This window comes from Neodiprion pinetum, chromosome 4 (assembly GCF_021155775.2).
Source record: "Neodiprion pinetum isolate iyNeoPine1 chromosome 4, iyNeoPine1.2, whole genome shotgun sequence".
NCBI classification, from domain to species: domain Eukaryota; kingdom Metazoa; phylum Arthropoda; class Insecta; order Hymenoptera; family Diprionidae; genus Neodiprion; species Neodiprion pinetum.
This window is the reverse complement of record NC_060235.2, coordinates 37,469,910-37,488,920: the sequence shown is the minus strand read 5'-3', so window position 1 is coordinate 37,488,920 and position 19,011 is coordinate 37,469,910. Positions and strand designations below refer to the sequence as shown.

The following is a 19,011-nucleotide window of genomic DNA, read 5'->3' as shown; positions in this document are numbered from 1 at the left end:
ATCAGTTTTTTTAAATCAGGCAACTTAATGATAGATAGTATCAAGTGATCAAGAAATCTGTGATTAACGGACCTTTGTTTTCGACCATGAAAAGTAAAACATTTATTTCATTGAAAAAGTGAATACTCAATCAATGTTCAATATAGTAATGAATGAATGAGCCATTGCCTGCTTTAGCTAATTTCTTACTCTATTTTTGATAGACATATATATATTTAAAGGTATGCATGTACATACATATATATATTTTTGATTTTACTAAACAAAAATGCGAGTTCAAATTCTGATATCAGGCTCCGTTACGCGCGATGTCCAATGCGGCGTATTACACCTTTTTACAATTGTTTCGGTTCATCATACCAGACCATATTGTCCAGGTATATAGTTCAATTCAAACTCTGATATCAAATATTGCCGCATTGCAGATCATAAAAACCCATTTTCGTGAACTGTAATAATAAAAAATATATAGGGTTATTACTTGGTATCCATATGTTTCTTCTTCTTCACCTTTTGCCAATCACATCCGACCGTTTTAGCAATAATTGATCATTGAAATTCAAATGATGCGACTACGGTTCTGCTTCGGATGCAGAGCGGTGAATGCATCCTTTGCTTTGATGATTTATCCCGCTTTGTCGTGTTCAAGTCAAGTTGCGCATATAAATGTGCCGCCCTTGCATTTCACGCCCTTGTCCTTGAGTTGGCAATTTCCCGTCTAGCGGACTCGAGTTTAACACCTGGCGTTTGACTTATCCATCGAAAGATCGATCAATCTGTACATAGGTATGTAATACATGCAAAAATGCCCAAGGCGATGCGGGAATCTCCGTAAGCTGTTTTCTGTGTCTGGTGTTTTTCCATTTTGAATTGACTCGAGGCGATCTGAAAGCCCGTAAAATCGTCCAGTCTGTCATCAACAATATCGGAAAGCAAAAACTTACGTAAATGTCCAGGTGTTTTGGCCGAATCCTTTGCTATTCGTTTCCCATGGCTACGATTTCCCATTCTATCTGTTTTATAGATTAATTATAATTCTGACGCATTAATTCCAAACACTCTTGCAAGGTCGATTATCCGCGAAACCTTAGGTGTCAACTTCGCATAATTATACACGAAGTATAACATGATTACTCGATGAAAATGACTAAAATTTCACCAAAATTATTCCCAAAATGTGCCATACTTGTGTCGTACTTTAATTTGATTGCCAACGATCATCGTTCTAATTACGGAGTAAATATATAGTTGAAAATTTGATCGAAATGGGGCAATGCCATCCGAACGAAACGTCGCGATTTACGAGGCATTCAAAAACGTCGGCAAATTATTATAAATCTTGAGATTGTTTCAGTTTCATGATGTACGTATGTAGTTACTGAACGGTAAAAATTCTGTTTTTATTCGCGAACGTGTAAAACGAAATGTGTACCGTGCACGTATCCATATTTATTGTTAAAAAACAAAGAGAGATAAACAAAAGCATCAATCCAACCATCACTTACACGTTCGTTCCTATAACAATCAGCTGTTCGTAAACGTTGACAAGTAAAAATAAAAACTATGTTATACGCATGTACCCTGCAGCGAGACGTCTTGAATTGCTGCAATTGAAATAAACAATTGTTATATTCCAAATATTTTGGTAACGAAAGAAAAACAGGCGGAGAAAAGCTTGGGGGAAAGCAATGTCAAACGTGGCAAAATATCGCTACCATAATCATCCTCGATATCGCCGTAATGATCATTAAGCAAAGCAATACGTGATATATTTTACGAGGATCATTAGCATCACATGGCTGAAGTGGGGAGAGGCGGAAGAATGGCCAGCACCAGACGCTGAGTCTAGCGTTCCGTGTTAAGTTGCAGGTTCGTTGCTTTCAGTTGATTTTAGACCACGATGCTGCGAAGAAGGTCCCCGGCGTCACTCTGCGCCCTCACTTTGGCCGCCATGTGTATTTCGCCCGTTCGTTCTTGGATCAACACCTACAAATCCGACATACACCCTGGTAGGTATTGTAGCGATAAGCATTTCAAGATAAAAAATCCATACCCGATCAATTCGCGGATTAAATATCCTGCAAGTTGAGCTTACAAAATCTCGTCTATAATCATTTTCACAACTGTATAATCCGTGTGCGGTACAAATTGAGAGGAAGCACTGTTTTACTACCAACTTGTTTCATGGTACTCACAAGTCCTATATTTGGAATTTTCTGAGTAAAAGTTTCACTGTACGATATTGAAATTTGTTTGCGTGGAAGAAATTATTGGGCCAAACGGCTTGATCAGTTTATCGCAAATAACTAATTATCAGGTAGCTGTGTTGTTGTCGGATCTCTCATTCGCATCATCTAATTGTGTTAACGCAGCGAAAAATTATTTGAAATTCATTGAAATATCACAGTAAGTGGCAACCTTTTCATCCCCACCGATTCTACATTTATGTGAATGTATATGTATATATATAATAATAATAATAATAATAATATATCGGAACATGTTTACAATTTGAATTGCGCCAATGAATGCGTCATGTGCATAACTCACCGTAAATTTTAATGCACTTTATTTCTTATTGTAACATGCACTCGTCTTGCTATATGTATACTCGTAGTAAGTCGCATGGCTTTCTGCCAATAACCGGATGAAATCGGCCTTCAAGTACTTGCACAGGTACGGTAGAAACAACGACTATAAACGTAGGTACTCAAAGAGCGTGAGATTTCCATTTTTGTTATTCCTCCTTTGTTTTTCATTTATTCATCGGAATACATTTGATTACACCCTCTACCAGCCTTTCGGATTAAAAATCGAAAACTGGTTCGACGATATAAAGGCCCATAATTTGTACAAAACGATTTCATCAGACCGTTGATAGACAGTCGTGAAATCGCCAATCGCTTCTACACAACATATAACACCAGGTTCATGAAAGGATTGAACAGAGTGAATGAAAGGCGCGCGCGTTGTTCGTAAAAGTCGCGTATACGTGTAGCAAAGTGTAGTACGTTGGTATGGTGTCCGATCATAATTGGCGGTTTGTAAAAAAACTAAGGTACCTGTGTACACACGAGTTCCCGGATTGTAGAGTGAACAAAACGACAAAAAGAAAACCGTAAAAATAAAAAAAATAAAATAAAATAGAGAAAAAACAACAAACACCTTTCTAGTGATACGCGATACTCCGCGTCGAGACTTGAGCTTGGCATTCACACTGAACAAGCATCTTGAATGGTGCAGATGCGGCAAGCCCCCCAATCCGTCACGGGTACAGCACCACGCGATATCTGGATCGGTATATTGAATATCCAAGCTGCGACTATGACCTCGTAGATAAGTCGGATATCACCGTGTACAATCTCGCTGAACGGACGCAATAACCGGTCGTAACCCAATAAGACATCCCATATTTGATATTCAATAATACCTAGAGACACTTGCATCCTTAGCCGCTGAAACCAGAGGATAATTTTCAGGCGTAGTGACGTCACTCGGAAAGCATTAGCTTAACGCGGCTTGGTTTCGGAGCAACGTAAGTTAGTCGCTTTTTTCATATCGCGTTGGAAATTTTTTTACCTTACCGATGTTCGTGGGGTTAACTAATCGAACTTGATCTCGTTCGTTGGATAGTAATGATAAAACAGCCGTACATTATTAATTGCCTTGAACCATGCATATGCAGAGGGCGGATAATTCTTTGAGTACCTGTTATATGTATAGGTATGTATATTTCACTTCCTCTACACGCTGTGAATTAGCAATTATACGGATTGTTACGCATGAAAGGAGCCAGTAGCTAATCTAATCCTGTTCAGCTCCAGTTTGAAAAAATGGAAAGTACATTTATTTGTATGCAGATGTAGAGTATCGAAAGTGTGAATTGAAATACAGTTACTCCAAGCTCGAATTAATTTCGGATTGCGTTTTGCTCAGGAATTTCATTTCGCAATCGAGTTTATAAGATTATGTGTACTGTAATGGATACTATATTAGATATTAAACGTTAGTGGCGTATACTTATATACTAAAGAAGCTATCGTGCATCTGCAAGATAAATGTATTCAGGGCCGCTCGAGTTTTCGGCTTTAATGTTGACGAAGAAAACTTTCTGCCGCGTTTTAACTGATGAAAATAACGATAACTCTTCTGGGAGAAAGTAAAAGTACCAAAGGCGATAAGTAATTTTACTGGCTCGTGAAATAATGAAACGATTAATTATACCTTTTCATCGATATTCCTACAGCTGACTTAAGAGCAGCTTGAAGGATACTTTTAAGAACATATAAAATCGGCAGATTGTATATACATACCGTGATTCAAGAATTCATGTATGCAGAGAAATAAAGGAGATCGGGCATTTTAAAGATAGACGTAAAACATAAATTATTCGCGAGTCGTTTAAATCTCACGAGTCGTTAAGAGCCATGAAAGCAAGGAAATCTAACGTCTATTCACCTCGCAATGGTTAGTATTCACAGCATTCGTATAGAATGAAAGATAGGGATTTACCAAACTCATGGTCAACGTTATATTTTTGTTGATCGCAAGTGTAGCTGAAGCACATGTATAAATGCATGTATACGTGCGAATGCCTAAGGATTAATATTTATTGGCGAGGTGAATGTTATTCAACTTTGACGTAGACGCTGTTTTGTGAAAATGTTAAAACTGAGAACATAATTTATTCAAATGACACGTTGTTTTTGGAAGGGTATATTATATTTTCTCAGTTCAAGTAAACCTGTTTCAATAGAATGTGCGTAACTGGGAGCAGAAAGAAGCATCGGCGCCGTATTCTTTCGATACAAAAGTCATCCTCTTTTGCTAAATGCGTAATGAATTACGTGATTTCTCACGTCGTCGATACTCCGACACCATGGTAACAGGTTTTGCCTTCGGGATTAACAGACTGAGCAATTGCCACACACCGTGCCGTGTTTTTCGTTACACAAACAATTCGGTCCACTCGTGTAGTTTTCTATGCCTCAAGCACGGTGAATTATGAAAAATATAATATTTGTAATGGCTGGTCCGAAACTTGAGCTCCTTATGCTTGTGTAAACTACACCGAGTATAAGGTACTTTCTCTATAACATTATGAAAATGATTAGCAATGATTTTAAAAGCTCGTTTATCGATGTTCGAAGGTATCGGATAACCGTTAGACAGGTTTTTTAAAACGGTGTTCTACGATTTGTTCGCAAAGGTAGGTGATAGAAATTCTAAATTCGCGTTTGACCTGTCGTAACTGTGTTATTTGATTAACAACGAAAAGCTTTTCAATCGTCCTTGATTCATGCATTTGAATTGAGATGTAATTGCGAATAATCGAGACGCAATGCGCGGAATGACTAAAAAGCACGTTGCGATCGGTGCAAAGTACGTGTCTCAAGAATAGTGAAAACTTTATATCATCACCTACTGTAATAGTAGCACGTCCCTACTTATACGGAATGCAAAGTACGGACTTGTTATGGTTCGCAGTGTAATTATACTTTATGCGAAATCGTTAGCCACCTTGATTTTCTTTCTTTTTCTATTTTTTTTTACTATTAGTTTTTTCTTCTCTTCGTTTTCTTCGACGTATTACACAATCCATAAACGTAAGACGCAACACCTTTATGCATAATAAGTCGCTTCATGCAAGCCTTCGTGAAATATGTATATATTTGCAATTCTATGGCTAGGCCAGCTGTGGTTCGATGGCCGAAAAGATCGTGAAGAAATTCCAATGCCTTTTTACAGCTCCCGCAGAATACGTTCCTCTCTTGCATAACAGTTCAAATCAGGAATGTTCCATGGGGCCTTCTGTCTCTATAGCAAACCGAGTCGCGTCGACGCGACGCATACCTTTCCCACATTGCCTTTACAAGCCATGGCAATCCAGTCTTTGTGGCACACTTAACTTCACTTTTATCTGCAGAGATTTATAGGATCCCATCAGTTACACCGATGCAGGACCTTGCCGCAACGATTGCAGTCACTTATCCACATTAGTGTATATACGTGTCGCACATACGGACATATGTAAATACCTACATACATACGTAGATACGTATCATTATGCGAAATACGGTGATTTCTTTCTTATCTCGATATTTTATTGCCAATTATTCACCCGTTGCCCACACTAATCGCGTAAATGATTACGATTAGCGATCTGTGACGTTTTAAGGTTGCCTTAGCTTATTTTCGCGATCAGGCATTGTCATTTGATTATGTAATTCGAAAATCTGTAGAATTTTCAACTGTCAATCATAAACCAAGAATAATTACAATCCAGCCGATAATTACCCGCTTCATAAAATAAGTCAACGCCAAGCAGTATGTGACAAGACGATTAGACAAAAGATCCATGCGACGGAAATCCTTGAAGCAATACGACGCTCGCCTTCCTGGCATTGTAATACGTATATACTTAAACACGTCTCTGAAGAGGGATGAGCCTCTGAAATACAAAATAGAGAGGCGATATTACAGACATAAACATGATCATCGAGCAAATCATTTCGATTTTTGATTTGAAATTCAGCCTTCGTATCATTTCACGTGTTGAGCAGTCGTTTCTTTTGATGTATGTATGTATATTCATTACTCCGCATTGCCTGTTGTACAATACCTGAACGCCTGGGCATCGGTTCGCATGCGTTTACAGCCGATTATGTCAATTTATCATACGGACGATATGATTATACGCTCGTCACGATGCCAGCAGCATTAAAATCATAGAATTAAACAACGCTCTGCATCTCTATTAGCAATCGCACCCAACCGCATCGTACAACCACCTCTTCATCATCCATAGGTGTACAGTGATCACCTCCCTCCCCCAAGACTGAAGCATCATTGACTGCTCGCAGAGTATCCAGGGAGCTGTTATGACGCCGATTCTGGAGCCGTGCTGACGCCGGGCGTCACTATGACGTTGGCTGGAGGTGCCGGACGCACACCCGGAGAACACTGTGTCAGTAAAACCTGCATCAGGGCGTCCGGACACTCGACCGGGAACGACGCAAGGTCCGAACTTTTCGTCAAGGTTGAAAGGTGAGCGATATGATTTTCATGCTATTGTTTCTTTCCGTTTATCATACGCTGATATTTGACTTAAAAATTGACTTTCACCCAAATTATAAAACACTAAAATGGTCTTGGAGCATTTCTCTCGCATGTATACTTAATAGTATCGAACTCATATGTGAATCGTACGATTGGTGGCGTTTGTGTACGGGTATAGTGAAATGCGATTGGAGTAGTACGATCGGACATTAAACCGGATAGTCTTACCGTCCATCGAGAGCTGACAAAACAGATTATTGAGGGTTGTCATGTCTGGTTGATAATAATTACTTTTCCGGTTCTATTATAGGTGCAGAACGTGTATAGCAATTTGTTTTTTTCTTACCAATATTCTAGTTCCTTCTAGACCTTGCGTCGAATTCAGCACAATCGTTATACATGTTATATAGGGCTCAAGGTCCGTCACGCTTCTACGCAATTTCTTTGATCACTCAATGTGTTTGTAAATATGTTGAGAAAAAAATGTCTCTGATATAAATGTCAGACTATCATTATTGTACATATGGATAGCGGATCCATGAATTGTTATCGCACTGTATGGTAAATACATGACACACTCGTCCATTAATTCCGCTTGATTTCGAGATGTTCCGTTGGCAATTTAACATATAACGGTAAATCAGCCTGCATTTATGCAATTCAGGGTACATTTCACCGATTGACATTTGTTTCGTGGTAAATGATTGGAGAGAGTTGGGGAAAGAGTGAGAAATTAAGCCAATCGTGAGAGATGAACAAATGACGATTGGTAAAATGTACCCTGAATTGCATAAATGCAGGCGGATTTACCCTACGTTAAATTTAGGGCAAGGTGGACGAGATCCAGGATCGTGCAAATCGAGTACAAGCTGCGAACGCAAAATCACGGTTTCACTTCAATGATGAAACATCAGATCACGCAGGGGAAAAAAGCCGTCTACCTTATCTGCATGCCGCACCGTTGCATCGAAATTTGAAAATGTCAATTAATGAAAGGAATCAATCTCGAAAGTCGATCCAGATATTAGAAAGTCATACCCTTAGAGTATATACAGTAATATGCTCTAAGGTCATACCTGACGGGTGTACATACCTTGCATGAGTAATAGCTCAACTTTGTTTGAAGCTAGAAAAGGATCAAGTGTTGGATTTCGCGAGACGAATGCGTGAATGCGATCATCGCATCAGGATCACCTTGAGACCTTCTGGATCCCCGCATCCTCTGCGCCTTCGTACGATAAGTTTTATCTGTGTACAGACCAGTACCATAACACGAAGCGGGGTTAAATGGAGTGCGGTATAATACAGATAAAGTATACCGATAAGCTGGAGTGCAGCATATGAGATGTGTGATAAATGATCAGCAACAGCGCTGCAGCTATTCATTACATGATCGGTGCGGGTCGTCTGTTATTATAATATTCATTGGGATGAGTATGGCGGAGGCGTGATGATCTTCGCAAGTATAATAGTATAAAGTAATTATGCGTGCGCAGTGTTTTGAAGCTGCATATAGGAAACAATACATCACCTTAATAATATTTATGAGTTGAACCTGGCATCGATTCGTCGTCGCCGCGGGGTATCTGAAAGTCTCGTAACTAGCAATACAGCTCGACTGTCTTATACCTTTAGTCTGTCTGTGCCCACTCGCTCAAGCACTTTGACTTCGGTTCCACGCGCATTTGTATTACTGTTGTGGGTACACCTGACAGCCTACAAGCTGTTTGCATGATTTTCCGTGAGTGGGGCAGTCCAGCCTCGGGCCATTTCTCAAGACTTCGTAACTTGTTTTTCCTGCATAAACAAAATCACGATCATCGTAGCATATGAACTGATATCGCGGCCTGCAGGTTGACCGTAAACGAAAACCACTCGCGTCTTTGCTGATGATCAGGCCTAGGTATAGGGAATATATATGTACATTTCAAATAACTTCAGGTTTCCACCTTGCATGCGTAACTTTCGAAACTCGTGTTAGACGATAAAGCTGTTTATTATATTTCAAATTAGCAGCTACCTAAAAAAAAATAATAGTAATTCTTCCTTTTCAGACCATTATCGGTAGATTCGAATAATCGCGGGCTTGAATTCAAACCGCAGGCATATGTAGTAACCATAATGAAATTTGCATATATCGTATAATATTTTCAGTGGTGCATGTCGTCGTAGAACTAATTTTAAAACTAGCGGCTTAATAGAGCGTAAAGCTAATCCTTGGTGGCCTTTCAAAAATTAATAGCGAACAGAAAAGTAGGCTGCTAATTTCTCGGCGGATATTATTATGTCGACTGCATGTTATATTATTTTTGATGGAGTAAAATTATGCCAAACGAAAGCCACGCTCGCCAGAATCATACGACTCGATCCGAATGTAAAAGTTATATTAAATATAGGTTGATCTGCGAACGACCGACTGCAAGTGAATGTTGTCTGTGAGTACCTACGTTGTGCGTACTTTGTATACCCATGGGCAGGTTTGAAAAGTGGCATACATAATTGCACCTTTTTCGTAGTATTTCTTGGGACGTAAGTGGCACTTGGGGAAATCTTGACCCTCAGGAACGTCGGTTTGAGAACTTGCAAGTCATAATATCTTGTATTGAACACTGTTCAATATTGTATACTGAGCCTAAATGTGGAAACGAGCCACCTCGGCGCCTACAGATAGGCAACCCGAGTTACAATTTGCCATCTCAAAAACCAATAGTAACGCCTGGTTGCCTATCTTTAGGCGCCAAAGTGGACTGTTTCCACGTTGAGGCCGGGTATACATGAAACAAGCGGGGAGATACGGTTTATTTACTTATTGTTCAACAATATAATTAAGTAGCATCGCGCATCGTAGTCGTGTTTTCTTTTTGGTCATTTGATCCCGCAACTACCTCGAGTGCGAATAATACGATTGATTACGTAAATGACGATCGATCAGTGGGTATATTTACTTCAATCCACGATCTAAAATCGAAATTTGGAAATATCGAAACCAATTGTTTAGAACTCGTTCTGTGCGTGCGCCGTTTTGCATAAAATAAAAAGATCTGAAAAAAAACAATATGTCCCTGTCGATAAACTTCTAGAAAGTTTACAATTGAATCGTAAACATATGCAGGTGTGATAAAATTTCGGAATGAAATTTTTACCAAGACATTATACTAGATCAGTAGAAAAATGTGTCCCTTATCAGTACTTTACGGCGAAACTTACCACACATACTGCGGTATAACCAGTGAAACGGTTGAAGTTTAAAATCTATCACACACTTTTTTTTCATCACTTTTATCGCGTAAAAGCGCATTGCACTATCCCACATACCTATATAATGTAACTAAAGCGAATCGTTCAAGGATGAATTAGCACCATCCGTTTACTATTGAAAAAAATCTCCAACAATTTTATATTATATTTTGGCCACCGATATAGTCAATGCGAATGAAACACAATACCTACTGTGTGATTTGAATCTGGTAAAATTCGAAGAACGTCAATCTCAGGTGTCAACAATTCGAGAGAATGTGTTATAATTCGAATATTCAAAATGCTTAATTGATGAAATTTTTTTAACCGTTTTTGATATTTTTGGACTTACCTTGCTCGCCGAATAAGGGCTAAAAAAATTTCCTTAAATGAAAATACGCCTGCAGGAAATAAGGAATCAATCGACAATTCGCAGGCCATGTTATACCCACATTATAAAGTATTCATGCCCGTTTGTGCACTATGTAAACTCATCCTGATTTCCTCTTTGTTGCATGTACAAGGTGTACGCCGCTCAAGGAGATTGATGGATGCGAGATAATTCCTGGGCACGAGGATCTGGTTTACCCAAGCTGTTGTCCGAGATTACGATGCATCCAACCAGCTCCGGAAGCGCAGTTAAAATCAGCAAAGTTATCGTCGATTGTTGTCGTCTAGCAGACTATATAAAGTGGACTTACAATTCGTCCTCTTTTGTACATATTGTATTTATAATAAACTATATTACTATATTATACCGTAAATTGGACTTCTTACTTTTGTTACGCATGCGGTGATTTTTTGCACGTCGCGTCGTGCAGTATAACCGTTAGCTCATGATCATTAATTTAGTTATTGTTATGTGATCGTTAAAATCTCCTAAACTATAGAGGTACATTTTTTCTACATTTTTGCCGTCTTGTCGAGAGTTTTACGTTTCATTCTATTCTTTAAATTTCATGCGGACGATTAAAGTAAAGTAGGAAGCGATGCCACAGTTGTTGGAAAAATCTTATAATTTTGCAAATACGAATATAAAAATACAAGCTCATTGGTGAATACACTTTGCACTTGGGGATTATTCACTTTTTTACGTAACTTCGATTGCAGTATTGATATTTGTCTACTGCCATAATTGGATAAAAAACGAAAATCATAATTACAGATCGGTGTATATTTGCACGCAACGGAAATACACGGAATGTGGAATCTTTCTCTACTTTACTCTACACTGTCGAAAAGTATTTTCAATTTTCTTGGTTGATCAAGCTTTCTCGAGATTGTCCCTCGTTTTTATATTTTACTGCATACTTTGAGCTCTATTTATATGTTCCTATACTTATTTGTAACTTGGATTCGTACGCATTCGTGTAAATATGTTCTCATTTTTCCAGCAACTATTTGAATAACTGTCGCAGTATTCAAATAATAGTCCCAGCACTTTCATTAACATAATCTTTGAGCCTTGACTTGAGGTACAGTGAGTTATCGACTTAACTGCTTTTTCAGTTTTCATTGTTTTATTATAAGAGCATTACTGGGCATGAGACTATTATGACAAATCGTGTTATCAATATTATATCAAGTGGCCCCACGTAAATTTATACACCAGAAACCTTAGTGGATCATAAAATTATGAAAGTCATATTTTGCGACTATGAAACCCATCACATAGATATAATACGTGATATAATGTACCGTGCTTGAACGTGGAAATGGACAAGCGCGGCGCCTCGTATAGGCAACCGGAGCTACAATTCCCATCTCAGGCACGATAGTGTAACTCCGGTTGCCTGTCTACTTGGCGCCGAGCTGATCCATTCTCGCATTTGACAATATTCGCTGTTGTCGAGAAAACAGCGAGGAAAGCAATGCGATCAAGAAGATGACCCTGACGTTATTTCGGTTAGTCCATTATTGGTAAAAACATAGAATAAAAGTTTGTTAAATCGCAAATATAGTTTATTCACAAATCACATGATAACGTTTCACTGAATAATAACACAAAACAACAGGTGTACGAACATAACTTTAGGGTTCAACGAAATGTAGCTCTTACTTAGTACAAATTATAAATAGATAAATGACAACTTTTTGAATAATAATAATCAAATGTGAGAACAACGTTTTGGAGAAAAATAATTTTTCTCATAAATACTTCTTCGTATTGTAAACTCACGCATATATATTTTTTGGTATTGTTTAAACAGTTTTCGTCGATCGTTCTATCACTTCGGCCAATCAAATATCACTTTTTGAAACGTATGATTTAATTCAATCTGAAGTACCGAATTATTTCAAATCCGTTCGCTCAGTGAGTTCGAAATTGTAATCCCGTTACAATTTATTTGTATAATATTGTCATATGACTTATGTGCGAAATGAGTCACATAAAAGGAAGAGGGTAACGACGTCTCAGATTGGCCTTGAATATACGTCGTTGATAAAGTAGGTAAATAATTCGTGGCTTAACTCGATCCGCCACACATCTGGAGTGTTTGATTTCTTGAATAACGTCGGCGCCTAAGAACTTGGAGGAATAAGACTGTCGTATGGCACCTGAGCGAAGAAACGATGTGTCAGATCAGCTATAGTGAGTGCAAAAGCATTTTGGAACGAATGCCTGAGCTCATCGTACACCTGCGACCAATTTTCGTTCAGGAACTTATTCATATTGTCACCTAAAATTTGATTAATTCCATACATGTGTTGTAATAATTATTAATTTTTAATCAGAGCATTGGTTTTTGACGTCCTCGTAATATGCTTACCTAGCTCTTTGTTGCCGTTGAAGAGGTTACTGAAATTGAGCTTCATTGACTGGGGATTCAAAACGAAATCGACTTTTTTGAAAATAAGGTAGTCCACGCCTTGCCTTTGCACTACGCTGCCAATAAGTTTAATCGTCGCGGTGACGCTAACTACATGGGAGGAAATGTTTATAATTATCGGCAATAACGATTGACATTTTCATATATAGTTATACCATGTTGCGTAGAAATTAAAATTATAAAGGATCAAACTTACGGAGATCAAGCGTCGCATTTCCGGATCCCTGGATAGGAAGAACGAGTACTTTACCGTCGACGGTATACTGGCCCAGCATAATCAGAGGCTTTGATGCGACCAAATTCAACGTCAGTGTTTTTTCATCTCCATCTAATTTAGCACTGAAATTTAAGAAGATATCAATGCAGACATGAATTCCATATCACCTTACACTGAATTTGGTGTTTTTGCCTTAATCTTATAAGAGGTTGAACACGTGCAGGTGGTTGAATTTTCGAAATTCACATCTCAACTGCCCGTTATGTATTCAATTCGTATGTGGCATGGTGGTTTATACCTAGATTCGCAAAACGGAGCTTGTATGAATTTTGCGAGGCGATGGCGAATTACGTATTCAGCCCGACGGTGCTACCAACTTAATTTGCGGCCAAAAAGTTTCAAACGCGAAATAGCCGGTTTTTGAACTGTACTCGAAATAACCGGTTATTCAAGCGTAACTCGAGATGGCCGGTTATTCTACGCAACCGTCGATCTATACTCGATAATACCCTCTGAATCATTATGGCCATTATTCAATATCAAATTGTACAAAAATTCACTTAATCGTTAGCGAAGTGCTCCTTGCAGATCGAGATGAATGGCTTTTTAAATTATGAAGCCCGTAATACGTAACCGTACCTTACCTGACAGAGTCGACTAGGACGGAACTCATGCCATGGATGTCAACATCCGTGAAGTTGAGCTCAACGGTGACTGGGCCGCTGCCTTGGCTGATGTCAAGCTTTTTTATGCGCAAAGGATCTATCGGTGCGATCTTCAGCTCTTTCGTTCCTGGATTATGACAAATCTTCGTTAACGATCATTATTTATACTTCTTTGTATTATTGCATTAAGATCTACTCCGTCGAACTATAGAAGTAAAGCAATAAACTGAACAATTGTTTACAGTACCTGTAACCATATCTTTGATAGCTGCTTGTACGGCTTTCTGCAAACACTCATCTAAATTCGAGTCATCTCTGTAGCATTTCTTGAAATTTTTTGCTGAAACGAAAATGTCCACACGCTTTAATAAACTATGTCAGATAACAGATGTGCGTGCGAATATCGCAGTGAAAAGAAAGCTTAATGCTTGCAAAGTGTTGCTGTGGATATATCATGTATTAGAACAAGGTGTCTCCTTTATTGCTATGAAAATCAGAGTAAACTTTTCCGAACAAAAGTTGTCAACAAAACATCTGCGAGATTCAAGCAAGCTCCTTGCTATTACGGCAATGAAACAATACAACAATTATTGTTGTATATTTGCTGTATAAAAAATATTCTCATAAAAAATTTGGTGAAAAGGTAAGGAGAATTGCAGCAAGTGGAATATAAGTGGGTATAATATAAATTTATTATTACCGAAAAAATAAAAATTGAAGTGCATTTGAACATTTCTATTATGTGGATAATATTTCTTCCAGGTCTTTATCATTATAATGACGAATAGAGTGTAGAGCAAATTCAAGTGGAAACCACGAGTTCCCGCAGCTGCGACTTAGATTTTATGTCCACTTAAGGCCAAATCTACTATTGCCATTTCGAGAGAAAAATTAATGAAGTATACCCTGTTGAAAATAATTTCCACGATTTTCGACGAATTTTCAGGAAAATTGGAACATTTCGTACAAAAATTGTAAACACGCATGTTTTCTGATAAAAACCTGTAGATTTTCATGAAAATTATTATTTTTTCAGTAAAAAATTCGGGAATCACTGCAATTTTTAACAAAAATTAATAATTCTTTATAAAAAGCTATGCATATTTACAATTTTGTACAAAATAATACATAATGGTCCAATTTCTGTAAAAATTTGTACTAATAAAAATTGTCACTAGGGTATTTAAAGGAATCCATAGAGAGGACGATAAACTAAATCACTGTGCGACAATTGTGTAGTAAAGGGTGGTATACTTACGAAGTTCGACGGCTAATGCACATGCGAAGAAGAAGATGACTGGAAATGCTAACCGAAACATGGCTGGGGTGTGTAGTAGATAAAATATCTTTGTAGTCACTGATTGTGAGTGGCTTGTCGGGTTCCTCGCTAAGTTCTGGTAAATAAATGGATACCTACCAAGCTTATATAGCTCGGTCACCACCGTTGAAACGCCGGGTGAGTTGGATGTATGTAAGCATTTTCGTAGCCGTACATAAATGTGTGTGAGGCATAAGATCATCACATAAAAAAGTGAAGAACTCGTTAACTGGTAAACACTAAGGTATAAGAAGTGGGAGTGGAGGTGATCGGGTCGCCAGAACGTCGAAAGGATCCGAAAATGATGCAGGGCAGACACGTGAAGGACATTCATATCAGTTTAAATATAAACGTTCGGACTAGTTTTTTTTTTCACAAGAATTAGAACGCATACGAGCCACTAATTTCGAACAAGTTTCATTTTCGTACATACTGTAGTCGTTATATAACAGTTCAATATACAATTGCCAATTTCTTCTGGATCAAAAGAATGTATTATTCATCGAATCTTATATTACGAAAGAAGGGGAAAAAAAACCGCGAAAGTTTTGGATTCTATCGGAGTCATCGATTAAATTGAAATTTTAAATCGTATGTCAGTTGTTCCGGTGGATCAACTTTTCGACTTTTTTTTACTTCCTTTATGTAACCAATTTGCAGTTCTAACCAAATACCAGTGGACGTTGTAGCTTCATATGCCGGAAAAAGGGAGATACTTATACTGTATAATTCTTTATGACCGTGATATATTTGTTGATTCGTTATTATACGTACAGAACAGAGATTTCGGAAACTGTAACATAAATGATATTAGCTATAAGTTTTAATTTCTCGATACAAAATCTTCATTCAGCATAAATTTCGCGAGTGATCTTTACCACTTTTTCATTACGGATGATAGAAGTTATTTTGTATCATCTGACAAGCCCCACGATTGGTTCACGTGTCTTGGATCATTCGCCTGTATAATCCGCTTATTCGCATAATTAGCTTTTATATTATACCTGTTCACATTGTACAATCTATAAAATTTGATGTATGTGTCTTGAATACACGATCGTGAATGTTTTGCTCGACTTGATTATTAGCATACAAAGAATTATTGACGTGATTTGAACAGGAATCAGGGACATGCAATATTGATAATTAAATAAAAAAAATCACCTGACGTGCAATCTTGGGCCAGAATGTAATAATAACTATCCGTATCAATATCAACATGGAGGAGGATATTAATCGTTGCACTGGAGCAACAAGTTCTCTTAATCGTTATACTGACTGCACTTTTTGTTTCATCCGATACGGAAAAGAGTATACGCAGTAAATCTTACAAAACATCACCTACACACGGATGTTCCGTACATCGATCATCTGAAGTTTTTCAAACTAAATATCGGTTCAATTCAATCGGCTGTTCGTTGGTTATACCAATCAATATCCACATGGATCAATTATGTATCACGTCTGGACTACGGCGAAGCTGGATGGTTGAGTAATCCAGTAAAATTGTTTACTCAGAGTAAAAAAATACGCATATCAAAGTCTGATGGGTTTGTTTGTGGGGATAATGGTCGGTAGACTGATTTTACAGATTCGCGAAAACATTCCTCAACTGCCGCCAATTGTACATATAGATTTCAGGTATGGAAATTTAAGTATTTATGTATATTTAGATAAGATGACCGAGGTGTTTGTGGACTGCAGCTAAAGAAATATATGCAGTGTACGTGCAATTGTCTACCAAATCGCACATTTTAGCTCCCTGGAAGATTTGAGGATATTGCGCTTGTAAAAACTTCAAAATTTATAGTAATTAACAGGAAAACGTTCTTATCCAAAAGAAGACGCGGAAATATTATTCTTGACGTCCACTTTCACCCTGTTGCGTTTCTTCATCACCCTCAATGAAAGTACATACCTATATCTATATGTATATTCTATATGCTTATAGAGTTACACCAGTCGAATGACAAGTATGCAGTAAAATATGACGTTGAAATATTAAGATCAGATTAAAATAACGCGTACGAATATTCGAATGAAAGTACGCGCGGTAAGGAAAATTATTGATTCTACTTAAGAGGACCGATTCGTTCGTGTAGAATCTTTTCAATTCAGAGTAATGATAGCGTGAGATTAACAAAATACTTTATGGCTTTAACTAAAAGTTGACCCATCAATTTGGCGAATTGATTGTATTCATAGGATAGAATGCATTCTGGACATTTGATGGCTAAAGCAGGAAAATGTAGATTGGAGGTCAGACTTTCGCCAAATTTCGCAAGTGTTTCGGTTTTCTAAAATCCAAATGACTTGAAACGGCTGCGCATGTGTGATAACCGTGTTTATGAAATAGAAATCCATTATACTGATCGACACTGATGAGCTTCATAAACGGGTACAGCATGTAGTAAGTATAAATATCTAAGGTGTTCCGGTTGAAAGCAGCATTCGTTTCCCTTCCACATTCGTTTCAACTGATTGTGAGGGAAAGAATCCTCGCAGAAGGATATCTCTTAAATCCAATTCTAAAATGTCGGCCTCGAGACTCGAAGGTTTATTATTTAAGTAACAAGGCGAAGATATGATTTAAAAAATTTTTTTACCAGCTAGGATTTAACGATACAGCCTTTATGCGGGAAGAATTTTGTTGATAATTACAAATTTGATCTTCTCCGTGTTATTTCAATAAGAAAACTTGGAATTCAAAAAGCGACATTTTAAAACTCGATTTAATTTATGTAAAAGGTATCCCTCCGCAAGGATTCTACTCTTGCGATTGACAAGTTTTTTCAGGTATACAATAAATCTATTATACATGGTATGTGTGACATTTATTATCAATAACATTACGTTAGTTCAGTAGTCTCCATATGAGAGTTTATTAACACGAAAGATTCAAGGACAGACAGTAAAAACGACGGGTCAATGACTGGCATGAGAGTCTTGAAACGCAATTTTTACTATTCCGTATTATGTGTGGTTACGTATTATAATATATGAAAACATGTAATGTCGTATCGGTGAAGGATGATGATAATGATCATAATGTCATGATAATGAAACCTGTCATTTTTATCGTCTGCCCTTGAATCTTTGGCGTCAATAAATTCTCATATAAAGACTACTAAACCACTGCATAATGTTATCGGTAATAAATATTACCGGTTTAAAAAATAAATACATGCCAGGTAAGCAACCATCAAATAATGTACAAAAGATCGACACACGCTTTAGTTAATCACTGGGGGGTTTTCAACAAATACGTTCTTGAAAAAAAGCGAAGGTAATGTGTGTTAAATGGTCCCTCATGGTTACCAGCCACGTTTAATCAAAGTTTGCTTCTGGCGTGCATGTACATATGTACACACTAAGTTCTTTCTTAGAGCACAATTCTCATACGTGATTATCAGGTCAATTTGATGAAAAATCGATTGTTACATTCATCGGCGTTGACGGAAGTTTTTCAGTTATAATGCTTACTCACACACACATATATATGTATCGACGAAAAGTTTCTCCACAGTAAGCTGTATGTTTAATTTATGCTGGAATGATAAACATCAATGAATGTCAAGTCCAAATAATACTCGTCGACATGACACGGCAACGGATTCATTGATTGTATAATAAGAACATACCTATACCTATAAATCTCATAATCTCATACAAGGCAGTCAATTT

The 19,011-nt window shown here is 37.7% G+C and overlaps 2 protein-coding genes and 2 long non-coding RNA genes across 6 annotated transcripts; 1 reads left to right on the top strand and 3 right to left on the bottom strand.

The window, feature by feature from the left end:
- Positions 1-21: 21 nt before the first annotated feature.
- LOC124215980 (uncharacterized) lies at positions 22-1,869 on the bottom strand. 3 transcript variants are annotated; one of them, XR_006882493.2, is made up of 4 exons: positions 1,716-1,869; positions 1,506-1,604; positions 945-1,013; positions 22-885 (listed from the first exon to the last, which is right to left on the bottom strand). It is a non-coding gene; the product is annotated as an uncharacterized lncRNA (long non-coding RNA). The 3 variants fall into 3 exon arrangements; XR_006882492.2 differs by having other exon boundaries at positions 945-1,604; XR_006882491.2 differs by having other exon boundaries at positions 22-1,604.
- On the top strand, positions 1,869-12,887 carry LOC124215977 (uncharacterized). The gene is made up of 3 exons (XM_046619966.2): positions 1,869-2,009; positions 6,864-7,047; positions 10,821-12,887. The coding sequence occupies exons 1-3, from the start codon at positions 1,901-1,903 to the stop codon at positions 10,972-10,974; spliced, it is 447 nt and encodes a 148-aa protein (XP_046475922.1). The 5' UTR covers positions 1,869-1,900; the 3' UTR covers positions 10,975-12,887.
- On the bottom strand, positions 4,299-8,726 carry LOC138190929 (uncharacterized). Its single transcript, XR_011177045.1, has 3 exons — positions 8,591-8,726; positions 8,153-8,307; positions 4,299-6,451 (listed from the first exon to the last, which is right to left on the bottom strand). It is a non-coding gene; the product is annotated as an uncharacterized lncRNA (long non-coding RNA).
- LOC124215976 (protein takeout-like) lies at positions 12,237-15,424 on the bottom strand. The gene is made up of 6 exons (XM_046619965.2): positions 15,268-15,424; positions 14,257-14,349; positions 13,989-14,136; positions 13,324-13,466; positions 13,068-13,217; positions 12,237-12,977 (listed from the first exon to the last, which is right to left on the bottom strand). Exons 1-6 carry the CDS (start codon positions 15,326-15,328, stop codon positions 12,820-12,822), a joined length of 753 nt encoding a protein of 250 aa, XP_046475921.1. The 5' UTR covers positions 15,329-15,424; the 3' UTR covers positions 12,237-12,819.
- Positions 15,425-19,011: the final 3,587 nt, after the last annotated feature.

Bases quoted from the DNA above. Each gene is read 5' to 3' on its own strand.
- LOC124215977 (XM_046619966.2), top strand. From the start codon at position 1,901: ATGCTGCGAAGAAGGTCCCCGGCGTCACTCTGCGCCCTCACTTTGGCC. The intron at 2,010-6,863 runs GTAGGTATTGTA...GACTGCTCGCAG, and splicing joins CAAATCCGACATACACCCTG to AGTATCCAGGGAGCTGTTAT. The intron at 7,048-10,820 runs GTGAGCGATATG...TGCATGTACAAG, and splicing joins CTTTTCGTCAAGGTTGAAAG to GTGTACGCCGCTCAAGGAGA.
- LOC124215976 (XM_046619965.2), bottom strand. From the start codon at position 15,328: ATGTTTCGGTTAGCATTTCCAGTCATCTTCTTCTTCGCATGTGCATTA. The intron at 14,137-14,256 runs GTACTGTAAACA...GTCATAATCCAG, and splicing joins TATCAAAGATATGGTTACAG to GAACGAAAGAGCTGAAGATC. The intron at 13,467-13,988 runs GTAAGGTACGGT...CTTAAATTTCAG, and splicing joins GTCCTAGTCGACTCTGTCAG to TGCTAAATTAGATGGAGATG.